The sequence below is a fragment of the Gallus gallus genome, chromosome 5 (assembly GCF_016699485.2).
Source record: "Gallus gallus isolate bGalGal1 chromosome 5, bGalGal1.mat.broiler.GRCg7b, whole genome shotgun sequence".
Taxonomy (NCBI): Eukaryota; Metazoa; Chordata; class Aves; order Galliformes; family Phasianidae; genus Gallus; species Gallus gallus.
The window spans coordinates 26,011,929-26,026,033 of NC_052536.1; the positions used below are offsets into that span (position 1 = coordinate 26,011,929).

General features: G+C 49.7%; 1 protein-coding gene across 8 annotated transcripts in view; it reads left to right on the forward strand.

Moving 5' to 3' along the window:
* The window catches only part of DPF3 (double PHD fingers 3), a 191,807-nt gene that overhangs the window by 19,947 nt on the left and 157,755 nt on the right, over positions 1–14,105 (forward strand). For 5 of the 8 annotated variants that reach the window (XM_015286923.4, XM_015286925.4, XM_040700563.2 and 2 more), the window contains exon 1: positions 1,714–1,753. The exons of 2 other annotated variants lie outside the window; for them this stretch is intronic. In XM_015286923.4, the coding sequence (XP_015142409.1) occupies positions 1,722–1,753 (32 nt within the window). In that variant the 5' untranslated portion in view covers positions 1,714–1,721. Of the gene's footprint in view, positions 1–1,710; positions 1,754–14,105 lie in introns of those variants that run through there. One more of the 8 variants, NM_204639.3, reaches the window with a different exon arrangement.

A 14,105-nucleotide genomic window follows, 5' to 3' on the forward strand; every position in this document is an offset into this window, starting at 1 on the left:
TTCTTTTCACATGAAGCAAAGGAGTTGTTATCCCTCACGTGGATATTTGCCCATCCTGGGGTAAATGATAACATTTGGATCGTTTTTGTCGCTGGGCGAATAGCGTAACTGCATCGAAGCAGAAACCTTGTGGCAGTGGGATGTGATTCAGGTCACTGGTCGAGGGTCACCCGTTCAGGTGCATGCAGACCCATTCATTTCTGTGCAGCATGTACAGCAACATGTGCTTGTGAGAACTCGGCAGTTTGTGGTTAGCTTTTCCTGTGAACGGTGTGAGTACTGAACAGGGGTTTCTGCACTTACAGTCAATGTCACCTGGACCACTACCAGACAAAACAACATCATGTAATCTGATAATGGAAACGTTCTTAAAGATTGCTTCCCAGAACCGTGGTTAGGATACATCTCGGCAGTCTGGCGACTCTCCAGCTGACAGGAAGCTTATTTCTCCTGTAACCAAATGGCTCGGGTGGGGGAGATGGTCGCCTCCGGGAGCGCGCAGTGGGCAGGCTGGCCTTGGAGCTGGAGCAGGTGGCGCTCTGGGGAGTGGGACCCGAGGCACGCTAAGGAAGGCTTAACTTCTGGCAAACCTGCTGAATCCTGCATGAATGGGAGAGCGATGCATTACTCTTTCCCCTTCTTATCTGTATGTAATAATTTCTGTACCTCTCTGTTCTCCCTCTCTCATCCTTTTCTCTGCTGCCCACCCATCAGAAAGTTTTATTTTGACAAACAGTTGGGAGGGATTTTGTTTTTCTGCCCTTGCAAAGCTCATCCCGTGAGCTCAGCAACTGCTGTTTTCTCTCTGTTACAGCTGAACATCTCTCAAACATTTACTTCCGTTCTTTCATTAAGTTGTGGACCCGGCTAGCTCTGCAGGCGCCTGTCTTGCTCTTGTTACGGGGGAGTGCTTTAACTGCCCGTAGTTGAGCTTCCTCCGATTATACGAATGCGAGGAGAGGAGAGGCAGGCGTGTGTTGTTTCTGGATGGACGGAGGTGCCCGAAGGGAAGGGAGTCCTCCGGGAGAGACGGGCGCCGCAGGGCGAGGCGAGAGCTCCTGGCTCGGACCGTGCCCGCTTCACGCGGTGTAACTGCATCCACTCCGGCGCTCTACCTCCGAGTCGCGCGGAGGTCCGGACCGCAGCCTCCTTCGGTCTCTCGGCCGCGCTCCGCGACTCCTTGCGAGCCCCTTGGAGTAGCGGCAGGTGGCCGCAGGCTCCCGGGACGCGTCCCCGCCGCCGTCCCTCGCTGCCATGGCCGTCCCGTCCCGGGAGCGGACGGGGCGGGGCGTGGCGGGCAGTGCCGCCGGGCGTTATGTAAGGGCGCGGGGCCGCGGCCGCCCGACACGGGAGGGAAATTCCTGGGGGGAAGCGGCTCTGCCGAGCGCCGCCGGCTCCCGGGGGACGGGCGGGCGGCAGTGACGCCCCGGCGGGAGGGCGCCGGGCGGGGCGGCGCCCCCGGGGGCGGCCGCTGGCAGGAGACGCCCGGCCGCGTGCCCCGCGCGGGCGCTGCCCCTTTAAGGGCCGCTCGCCGCCCGCTCCACAGGCAGGGAGCGACCTCTGGGCTTTGACAGCTCCCCTAATAACTAGCAGCGCGCTGGCTCCGCCCCCGGCGCCCGATTGGGCGGCGGGCCGGCACGGCGCGTGCCCATTGGCTGGCCGCTTCCCCTGAGCGAACCTTTAGAACTCCGAGACACAATATTCTGTTACATTGTAGCAAAATGGCGACTGTCATTCACAACCCCCTGAAAGCGTAAGTAGGGCTCAGAACCGCACACGCTCCGCGTGGTTCCGGTACGAGAAAGGGCGCCCGCCCGCCGCGCCCGGCCCCGGATCCCCGCCTCCGCGCGCGGCCCCGGTTCGGCGGCTCCGGGCGGGCGGCGCGTCCTGCGGCCCCGGGCGGCGCGCACCTGGCGGCGTCCCGCGGGGTCCGGCGGCGGCCGGGGCGGGGCGGGCAGCGGGGAGCTCCGTGCCGCGAGGGAGCGGGGTGCGGCGCGGGGCAGCGGCGCCGCGGCCGCCGTGCGCGCGGAAGGCTCCGTCGCTCCGAGCGCCGGAGAGTTGGTGCCTCTCGCAGCTCGGGAGCGGGCACCGGGGGCGGGAGGGCGCCTCGGCTGCGGCCGCCACCCCAGTCCTGCGAGGGACGCGGGACCGCTCGCCGTTCCCCCGGCTCTTCTCCCGCGTTTCTCTTCGGCTACGGCGCGCGCGGCTAATCCCGGGGCATTAGGGAGAGCGCGATCCGGCGCCGCGTAACCTCCTGCGGGAGAGTTCTTCCTCCCGGGGCAGCGCTCCCGCGGACGGAGCGCAGCGCGGACACCTGGCGGCGGCGCTTCCTTGCGCTCCGCGGCCGCGCGGAGTCCGGAGCTGCGGGGTGGCTCTGCTTTCTTTTCTTTCTTTTTTTTTTTTTGTTTGTTTTTCACTTGCGTCCCTACGACCGGAGTTGGAAAACCACTCGGAGGTGGTTCCAGTGACTCCTGCCGCCGTCTCTCCGCTGTCTGCAGGGAGGGAGAGCCTCGGGCAGCAGTGAGGTGCTGACACGTTTGCCGGCTCTCTCTCCCCGTCCTGGCAGAAAACCTTCGCTTTCATTTCGCGTGCGCTCCGCAGCGCGCACACGGCCGCGAGCAGCGGCGGCGCAGGTGCTCCGCGCTCCTTCAAGGGGATCCCGGGGCCGGGGCTCGGCACCCGCCGCCGCCGCCGCTCTCCGGACCCGCGCCGCCCGGAGCAACTTGTCGCGCTGCCGCCCCGGGCGCTCCGTCCCGCTCGCGGCTCCCGCCCGGCTTCCGGAGCCGCTGTCCGCGGGCAGAACTACCCGGGAGCCCCGGGCGTGGGGGAGACCGGGCGGCCCCGGCCCCGCCAGGCTGAGCCGGGAGGGCAGCGGCAGGCTCGGCTCCTCTCGCGCGGCGTGGGAGAGCGCGAACAATGGGCAGCTCCTCTCCCTGCCTGCACGAGTGGAGTGCTGTGCTGAGCGGGGGAAGTGGGACCGGCGCGGGCTGCCCGGCACCACCTGCATTTTTTATTGAGAAGTTGTTTAGTAAAACATTTTATAATTTTCACTCGTTCTTTAAAGTTGCTGATCGGGAAAGAATACACGTGTAAATAAATTATGCATGGGATAAATTAGGACAAAAGCGGTAGGACGCATAATAGGGGAAAGGACGTAGCGCACAACGTTTTATCCTCATGTGTCCTCCCTGACAATGAAAGGGAGCCGAATGACATTTGCATTTATCTGCGTTTTGATTGTATCTGAAAACCCACAAACGCCCCCTACAGAAACTGCCCGCACAAAGGTTTCGCTCGGAGCCGGGGACAATGTAGGGACCGAGACATCCCGGCTGAGGTGTCCGCAGCCCCGGCTGAGCCGAGCGTCTGAGGGTGCCCAGAGCTCAGTTTCTCTCCGGCACTTGGACACGCGTGTGGCCTCGTTTATGCTGCGCTGCTCTCGGGATAACGTGCTCCCGTGTACCTGAGCGTCCCTGGGAACGCACTGCGCAGAGCAGCTCGCTCCCACATTCAGCTCGCTTCTCTCTCTGCCTCTTTTCTCACTTGCTGGTTCTCTTCAGGGGCTTTCATCCCTCTGCTCTTCGCCCCCTCGCTGCCTCTGGCAGTCTGGTCAGCCCGACACAGCCGCCTGCTATTTCTGCCATCCAGCACCTTGCTTACCTGCACGGTGTTCTGGGGCAAAAACGGCAGGGATGTAACAGATTTGCGAGGAAAGGGCAGCAGGTGTCTGGATGAACACGAAGTTCTTTGCCTGTAGAAAAGGCAGCACTCAGTGTGCTGATGGGCAGCAGTGGGTTGGAAATGCTGGATTCATTGTTGTGTACCTATCTCTATGTTTTCTTTCCTTCTTCTTCTCCTTTGGATATCTTAATGTGGAGACGTTTGAGCGGGGCAGCAGAAGAAACAAATGCAGTGAAGTGGTATTCTGAATGACTTAAAGTGTCAGTCAGAAATCTCAGTGGGCTTTGTAAACATTAATTAATTAAACCTCTCATCACCCCTGTGAAGAAGGGATTATTGCCTTTGTTTTGTGGATGACTAAACTAGGACAGAGTGGTTAAGAAACTTTCTGAATTGAAGATCAAGTCTAGAGTGCAGCAGTGTGGCTTCCAGCCTTAGCAGCTAGCCACATTTCCTCCACCCCTGCCTTACTAGAGATGCGTAGAGTAGAGATGTACGGTACCATAATGTGTTTAATGTAATTAAGATCTTGTAATTTACAGAGCCTGATCTAGAAGTGGAGCTGATTTCCCCCACCCTTTCTCTGTCTGTACTCTCACAGCTGATTTTTATTTCAGACTGTCAGTTAAATGCACTCCCTGGAGCACTCACTGAGCTGCTGCTGCCTTTTCGGCATGAGGTCGCCCTGCTGCAGCTCTGCCCCGATGCACGCAGGAGGAGCTGCTGCTGGCTGTGTCCCAGTGTCACGGTGCGGTGCTCTCCCTCCTTTGCCTCCTCCAGGCCATGGGACGGAGACTAACCCATCCTTGGCTGGCCGTGCTGTTAGACAGCCCTGATGTGCTTGGGGAGGTTTATTCCCAGCCAGGTGGTTGGGAACCAGCTCGATGCAGCCTGCTGAGCGCAGTGCTGGAGCTAGCCTTACGAACCCTACTGGCCTTCTCTGTAGCTGCTCTGCCACAAGCACCTGGCAGCAGTCAGTTTTCCAGTTGCTGTTCCCGTTGGATAGAATCGCCCTGACAGGCGGCTCTGGCCCTGGCGGACCAATGGCCTTCACTGTTACAATGGGTTCTGTGGCATGTGGCACCAGTGGAAAAAGGTCTGTGCTCACCTCCTTGCTTAATGTCAGCAGCAGGCCAGCTGCTGGGCCAGGTCTTCGGGCCCTGTATGGCACAAGTATTTTGTAAGTGTTAGCTTGGGCTCGACTTCAAGCTTGGGACTCAGAACTGGAAGTTTCCATATCCTCCCTACCCACCGCTGAAACGACCCTACAGTGTGATTAAGTGCTGATGGAGGCAACTTATTTATTTATTTATTGTCTGGATGTTGTTGCATAAGCGTCTGGTTGCTAATTTTTAGTAACAAAGTATGATGTGCAGTGCTTCTTCCAGCAGGTGGAAGCAACAAGATAGATGGACAGTTAGGTTGCCAGTTCAGCATTTGCAAGTGATGTGAAGGTGATTTTAATGTGGCTTTGCAGAAGGGAGCGTTCTTCTGCTTGATAGAACAGGGCTGTTGGATGCATTAAATCATGTACCAAAATCTCTACAGTGTGGCTCTGAAGTCTCTTAAAAACATAAATGAGCCCCAGCGTGACACATTTCAAGCCAAGACTGCTGCCCACATGAACACTCTCTTTTCTGTATCTCAGCACCACTCTTCAGGGGAAATGATGGATGAATGTTTTTGTATTTATGCAGGGCAACATAAGCATGAGAACGAAGTTGTAGGGGCTGGGAGGGGGAGGGGGAGGAGAGAAGCCAAATCCTGAAGACCTGAGGATGTGCTGCTCTAAATGAGGAGAGCCAGATAAATATGTTACTAGTTACAGTGTTTGTCTGGCCACACGAGTAACTTGTGTGTGAATAGCTGTTGTAGTGCTTTTGTAGATTTGTTCCGCTGGTGAGAATGAATGGAGCTTGTGACATAAAACTCTCACTGAAAAAAAAAAAAAAAAGAGATCTTAAAAATACGTGGTGTGTGAAAGCAATACTAAGCTATCTGGGATGAGCTACAAAGCTCCAAAGATAGGTGTGTCTTGATGATAATACTGAATTATACGTCCCAAGGTCTGTGTTCACAATGCCCAATAGGTCGGGTCCCCAGTGGGTGAATGGGAACGGTGTGCCGGGCTGTGCAGGGGGGCAGTCCAGGTGGTGAAATGGGGTTCTGTCCTCGAGCGCTGGTGGATGCCAGGGAAGGTAATGGGGCACACCCAACGTGTAGCCTTGTGGAAATACACTTCTTCCTCTGCTTTCCTCAAACGAGAAGTGTGGCTTCCTGGGGGTGCTTTGTCTATCTCGTTGGCTGTCTCTGCTGTCTAGAAAAGAGACATTCCAGAATTACCATGTGCCGAGGCTGGTGTTTTCTCACCCTGCTTTCTCTTTCAGGTTGAAGCTGAATTTCTTTGCTTGGTAGCTCGATTTTACAATCTAGGAATTCATTCTGGGCTCATCCTTGTGCTGTCTGTGTGTGATGTTGCCTTGAGTAAGAACAATTCCTATACTGTTTATCCCTGAGGACTTGTCAGAGTAGGACGAATGTGCTCTGGGAGCTGATGCTCTTTCCCTTGGCTGAACAGAGGCCTGACCTGGGGACCCGCAGGCTCAGGTGGCACATTGCCCCAGGCAGAGGCAGTGCTGCTTCCGGCCCAGACTGGAGCTGCATTGGGGTGCATGACGCTGCTGGCTTTTGCCTTGGGCACAGTGAGGTTTGCTGATTACTTCTTTCATGCAGGTCCCAGTTTTATCTTTGATTCCTTTCTTTTAAGGTGATCAGTTTTAAAGTGAAGTCATTAATGCAATCCTGGAGAAAGCATGCTTACAAAATGCCCATTTTAATGTTTTTCGAGAGGAAGTGCTTCTTTCTTTCTTTAAAAACTTCCTTGCAGCTTGTGGAAGAAGCCCTGGTACACTGGACCAGCATGTGAAAGGCAGAAAGTGATTTTTCTTTCAAAAGATAGAATAAAACTCTCCTCTGCATTTGCACTGTCTAAACCGAGTTATGTGCAACAAATAGCCTAAGTAACTGCTTCCATACTGAATGTTTAAAATTCTTATTTATCTTTAATGACCTTAACTATTAGAAGTATGAGTCTCCTATAGTTTTTTTTCCCCATTGTTATATATGGTTTATTTCCCAGCAGAGCGTATTTTAACCACAGATTCCCAGCAGATGTCTTAGAGAAGAATAATGCGGTGTCTCGGCGGCTGCTGGCCAATATCCCTCTCGCCCCCATCTCCTCCAGCATGGGACCAGTGAGGCTGTGTCAGCATGCAGCTCAGCTTTCAGTTACCTGCGCTGCTGGGTGCGGTTCGAGCTGCAGCCGCATGGAAGGTTTTTCTGGCACCCCAGTGCTCTCGAGGGAGGCTCTGCTGGGAGCCACCTGAGCAGTATGAGTGGGGCAGGGATGGGTGTCGATGAGTGTGCACTGGGGTGGCTGTGATCAGCATGCGTGTGCTTGCCAAGCCCTGAGTCATTAATTTGGCATTCTGCTGAGCTGTAGCTGGGAGAGAGTCCCCTGCTCAGATGCTGATGGGGACGCTGACTCCATCAGTGTTGTTCTGCTGGGGAGGAAGGCTGGAAGTGACACCTAGGGTCGCAGTCCCCTAAGGCAGAATGGAGCCTGCCTGGCTGAGGATCACCTCTCCATTCATGCAACACAGTGCACTGTGTCAGGCTTTGACATCTGATGACACTGTCCTTGCTTTCTGTTAATATGAATAAATCAGTATATAATGCCAACTGTAATGATGTAATGTGCATATGAAATCTAAATATGTGAAAGAAAGGAACTCCACGTAATTTAGTTTCCTTCCCCTTGTTTCTTGCCAGACCCCTCATCACTTTGGCTCCTTTATGTGTTATAAAGAGTGCTCTGGTTGGGGCAATGATTAAGTTATTTGGACTCCTGATTTCTTTGGTTAAGACTGAATTCTCTACAAACGTGGCTTAATGGTTTCTGCTTTGTAGGGCTTCAAAATCTATATCTGTCAGATGGTGCAAAGAAAATCAGGTGCATAGCAGAGAAATAAGCCTGTGTCCTGAGCTGGTTAATGCCAGCCTGCCCTACCGCATCAGCTGGCGCTGCTGATGTGATCTGATCAGATGCGGGCATGCTACTCCTGCCAAAACACAAAGCACAGTGCTTATGCTGCTTTTCTGCCTGGAGTTGGCTTCATGCTAGCCACAGGAAGATAGATTATGCCTATTGGAATAAAATTACCTCTTCAAAGTGTTTTGAGCGTTTTTCATGTTTTGGAAGAGTAAGTGAGCATCAGTTCAGTGCATTGTGTCATACAGCTGTGAAATTTTTGATCTGGTTCTAGCAGTTTTGCTATTTGTAGTGTTTGTAGCCTCAGAGCTCCACAGCCCAACATCTGATCAGTCAGAGATGAGGGAAAAATGGAAATGAATGAAGCTGTATTCCAGCTAGGAATGGTGGAAATAGAGGTTGAGAAAGCTGTTTTACTGCTAATCTTCTTTGGTCTTGACCATGAATAAAAGCTGCATCATACTTGAAGTTACTGTCCTATGAGTGTTGTGATATCAGAAATATATCAGGTACATATCAGAATGATATCAGAGCCCATGTAGATCTATCTACAAGCTTACCCTGGTGACATTATTTTTTTTATTTTAAAAGAAGGGTTTGGAAGATTGTAGGTTTCTGTGTTTTCTACGGGCTCCTTCTCCTCGCAGCTTTCAGTTCCTTAACCTGTTCATATACCTGTTGGTGTAAGATATGAAACAGATTGGGATCATGGCTCTGAGATCAGCACTTTTTATAGCTGGCCTAGTGCAGGTTAGCAGCCAGGAGAGATGTGCTGGGTGAGGGCTGGTGATGGGAAGACTCTGTGGTGAGCTTTTTCCCCACAGGCGTGGTTCCACTGCAGCACTTTTACTGCTTCCTCAAACCTGACTGATGCCCAGACATTACCTTTCAGAAGTGCTTCTCCAAAAAGGGACGTGTCCTCTGTCCACTGTGGTTACAAAGTCCCCAGTGATTGAATTGCATGTGGGTGAATGTGATGTTAACACTCTTTGAGGTACAATGGGGCCCCAAGGACTTCTCCCTTCTTTCTGTTCTCCTCCACTGATGCAAATGAATAGGAGCTTCAGCAGTTAGCTGGTCTGATGCTGATAGCAAACAGGCATTCACGAGGTTGAAATCTAACAAAAAAATGTTGGTGGGGAAATATGTGGAAAACCCTTCTCAATTTCACGTCACCAGCTGTGATTCATTGTTGTTGATAAGCTCAGCTAAATGTTTTATCTTTCCTTAGCTTTCCTCTCCCCTGCCTCTCAACCTCTTTCCCCCATTGACCTCTACAGCAGAGTCCTAGCTGTTGATTTATCAGAGCAGGCTAGCTCAGCACTGTGTGGAGATTGCTTTTAATTAACTCTCTTCGTTTTTTCCAACCTTCAGGGAGCAGCAACCCTTTAATGATTTTAATATTTTATCTGGATTTATATCCACCTTAGGTGTTGTTTGTTGCTCTGCTTCCTCACGTGTTCTTCTTGAGCCATTTCCCAAAATGAAATGTTTGTTTCAGGTCCCACACGCAGAGTAAGCCAAAGTGTTTTTAATGGCTTCTGAACTGGGAGGATGGCCCTCCGTGACCAACTGTGGTGTTTGGGGAGGGTGGGGAGTTGGAGGTGATGCATTTTGGTGTTGTCCTGGAGCAAGGCTCCCTCCAGAGCTGTGCCTCACTGCGCATGGAGCGGCAGCTTTGTTCCTTGGTGGTTGTGGCGTGGCAGATAAAACCCTGCCAAATTAAACCTGACTCCTCATTGGTTTTCATGGTCAGAGTTGTGAGCTTATTCTCACAGTCAGGTATGACTCTCAGGCTGAATAAAGTACATGCTAATGTAATGACCTGTTGCTAAAATGTAGTTAACTTCCTGTGCATGAATATAGGTCAAAAGGAGATTCCTTATTTACCAGCAAAAGACTTTTTTTGCTGACTATGAATACTTCTGCCAAGTGAGATTTCTTCAGACTGATCATAAAGCAGGTAGACAAAACTTCTCCCTCCTGTAATTTTATCTTTCTTATGAGAGGAGGCTGAGGGAATTGGGATTGTTTAGCATGGAGGAGAGCAGGCTCAGGGGAGACCTTAATGTTATAGAGTACAGAGACCAGAAAGGAGGTTGTAGTGGGGTGGGGGTCGGCCTCTTCTCCCATGTAACAGTGACAGGACTAGAGGTTGCACCGGGAAGGCTCAGGTTGGATATTTGGAAAAACTTCTCAGTAAAGAGTGGTCACACTCTGGCACAGGCTGCCCGGGGAGCTGGTGGAGTCACCGTCCCTGGAGGTGTTCAAGCAATGTGTAGGTGTAGCACTGAGGGATGTGGTTAGCAGGCATGGTGGGGATGGGTCAACAGCTGGACTGGATGACCTTAGTGGTCTTTTCCAACCTTAATGATTCTATGATTCTGTGAATTAGAAAAAATGTTATTTGTAATCTTAAGAATGTGGCCCTTTCATTCTAGAGCAGGAACGCACTTTATAATCACACTCAAAGTAAACATCACAAACCACCTTTGTGGAGTTTTCTTTCTCAGTTCTTCTCATAGAAGGAATGACATGACTAAATGACTTGGTTGGTGTCGCACCATCAGCTGCTGACATTTGGAGGTTTAGAAGTTCTGTTTCTTTGCTTTGAATGTTGAGTGTTAGGCAGTATACGAATGATATGAATGGAGTGAAAGGGAATCCTTCCTGGTTAGCAGGTCCTTGGTCCAGCTGATATCAGGAATAGTGGGGAAGTAAACTAAGACTGCCTGTTTCTGATAGGAAGAATTAACTGAGGAATGCCATGAAACAATCTTTAATGACAGTGCTTAGAGCTGATGGGGTGCAAACATTTTACCACCAAAACGAAATGAATTACACTAAGTGGTAAGTGGTTAAAAATATATCCTCTCTGTATTTAAAAATATCCATGCTGCACACCAGATAGCCTATTCAGTATAATTCATGCATTAGACACTGATGTGAGAACAGTGACTCAATTTATTTTACAAGGCTACATATAAGTATGTGTATATAGAGTGTATATAGAGTGCGTTTGTCCAAATGGTAAAAGAAGTTGAGAAGTTCCCAAATCTAGTCCTCTTACTGAGAAAAGTGTCTCTGAGATGCTAGCTGAGAGGAATATGATGCTGGGTGTTGCTTATGAAAAAAACTGGTGGTGCAGCACTTCATCAGATCACGTATGTCATCTGGTCTGTGGCTTGTGTTTGTGTCTTTCCTATCTTCCTCTGCAGTACACTTTAATTTAACCAAGTAATTATTTGGGTATATTTTTCCCATGTTGTTGCTGTGATTCCACAGTAACTAACTCCTTATCTGACTAGATTGCAAATGTATCTGGTTCAGGTGTTCATTTTGCTGAGTCGAACTGAAAGAAAATTCCCTTCTCTTCTATTATCAGCTTTCTAGTTTTGTTTCCCTAACTAACCACAAAACCCAAGGGCTATCAGAGGCTGGCTCTCCTGCGAATGTCTTCTGAATTCTGCACTGCTGAACGCACACAGCCCACAAAGTCGAGGCCTGGCTGGCCCTTACAAGGCAGCCCCTTTCTCAGGCTGCTGTCACTAGCAGCCTTCTCTTCCCTGCAGCCCTTGGAGGGGAAGAGGAGGAACAGATGAGGGGTGAGCACTCTGCCGTTGGGAAAGTCTCCGACCTGAAAATGGATTGAAATTCCAGCTGAATGGTTCCTTCCCTTGGTAACAGAATTGCATGCCTGGGCTCTGAGCTCTTTGCATTAATTCCATCTCTGCTAAACTTTACCAGTCAATTAACCATGTCCATCTCCTGCTCCAGCAGCCACATGTGCCTGTTCTGCCGCAGCAGGGTTTTGGAGCGGTAGCTCCCTGTAGCCTTTGCTGCAGCAGTTTTCCTCTGGCAGCTTCCCTCAAGCGTGGTTATCAATTAGGACCTGTCAGGGTTTTCCTGCCGATGCATCTGTTTTCAGGACTGCAGGACTTTGACCTTTTGCTGTTGTCTTTATAAATACTACTTTTTCCAAGAGGGGCCAGCTCAAATGCTGAGTGTTACATCTTTAAACCGATATAAAGGCTTCATGAAAATTTCAATCTTAGTCTGAGGTGATTCTGGTAAACCTGGATATTTCTTTCGATTTCTGACATTTTGCTTCCCTTGGGTTTTGGATTTGGTTGTCAGAAAGGACTCATTAAGCTGACCAGTAGTTCTGGTGTTGGGCTGCAGGAATCACCCATAGCTGAGAGCTCTTTGTGCAGTTGGCTTGCAGGATGGGACAGGAGAGTGGCGGGTTCCTGCAAGCTGATGTCTAGGAGGCGCTCACTGATGAGCTCTGATGCAGGCTTCCCCCAGAGGGAATTTTGCACTCCTCTCTGCAAAGAGTGGAAGAGCGGCTTCGCACTGGCACTGGTGAGCTCTTGGCAAATGCATAAGGGACCACAGCAGTCAAGCTTGGACGTGATTTTTATGCATATTGTACTACCATCAAAACTTGAGTTGGGCTACAGTGTCTATTAAAACAAGATTCTGTACTTTATATCTTGCCTTGAGTGCATGGGTGGTCCTGGTTAGCGGATAGATATCTATGTAGGTTGTTCTGAAAGTAATGTCTCCTATTTATTTCCACGGAAACTGTGACGACTACAAAGAGAACAATAACACTGTTTGATAGAGTAAATTTGTAGCTACAAAACATTATTTTTCAACATAGTCACCACCGTTAGCCGATTTGCACAGATGAGCTGATGGTGAAACGTTCTTCATTACACATTGTGACAGCTGTGTACAGCTGTCTGGTACATGGCTTGTCTTTCATGTCACTGTCACCACTGCTGAAACCCACTACCTCACTGTACTCATATCCACTGTCTAATCTCGATAAAAGTTCAGCAAATGTCAATGAATGTCAATGGGTGCAATTTTTTTCCACATGGATAAATTCAGTGACATACCCTTGCTTCATATGCACTTCCATGTCAGGCACCATTTTGTCAGAGTGCCCCTCTGCTGTCTGTCACATGGCAACGAAATGTAAAGGAATATTGGCGAGAAGGTTCAACCTCTTCTGCCATACCACCAGCATCCACCTCTGATGTCGTAGGCCAACATAATAAAATAGGAGGCATAACTTTCAGAGCAGTCCTCATATATCATAAAAGCTGCCATCCGATTTGGCACTAATTGGTTCCTGTGGGTACTTCGAGATGAGAAGACAAAGACCAAATTGGCCACAGAGGCTCAATTAAGAGAAGGAAAGGTTTAAAAGATGGTTCCTAGGTCTTATGTCCAGTCCCCTGGTACCATGTCAGATAATCCCTTTCATAAACTGAAAAGTCCTTGTCTTAAATCCCCACTTGGACTGTTTGTTCCCATTACTCCTCTTGGGAAGGTTCCAGAACCCACTTCTCTGGTGGCTGGAAATAGCATTTTAATCCCTAGCCTAGCCCTACTTGTGACCAGTTTATACCCATTTGTTCTGGTGCCAGAATGGAGTTGTTAGTCTAAATAGTGTTACTCCATCCATGTCTTCCTCTCTACTGTTGGGAGTTTGTATGACACTGTTATGAGTCCTCTCATCTTTCTTCTGATTAAGTAAACTATCTATGCTTTTACTTCCCTCTAATCACCGAAGTATTTATTGTCTTTACCTTCTCTACTCAGCTTGGATTACTCCCACTTATCTTTCTTGAATATGAATAGACAGAACTGTACTCAGTGTTTCTTCTAGGTGAGCTTTTGCCCTCTACAGTAACTTTAATTTTACTTCTCCTGGCGACACTTTGATCTTGTATTTGTTATTGAATCGTGCTGGTTGTTCACAGTCATCCCGTGACAGATATAATGTCAGTCTGTGATATTCTTAACGTTTCTTCTGTCCCTCTTCAGCTGCTCTTGAGGAGATGATCTCCACGACATCTGCTGAATTTTTTTTTTTCACTATATTCATTTTGCCTTATTCTTGCCTGATATTCTTAAACTTCCTCTATGGCCCTCCAGCTTGGGTCATCAGCACACGTGCTTCTTGTGCCAAGGTCATTAGCAGAAACACTGAAAAAGACCAGTCTGCACACCTGGTTCTTTTTTTGTGTGTGTGTGTGTGGAATTCTGTAAATAACTTTCCTTCAGCCGGTTACTGTCTTCGGTAGGACATAAACTCTGTCCACCCCTCTTTCTCTAGTTCTTCAGTCATATCGTCATTCATGTACTAATTTTTGTCTTCCTATTTTTGGTAATTTTTCATGTTTCTTGCTTTTTATTTTGCACTTAAAAAAACTTGATGTGAATAAACTCAGGCTCAGCTAGCCTTACTGCAATAATTTGCAAAGTTTTAGAGCAAAAATATTTTATTTTGCTTTCCATACTTCAGCAGCACAGTACTAACCATGGTTTGCAGTATCTGCTTAAAGAACTTGCTAGT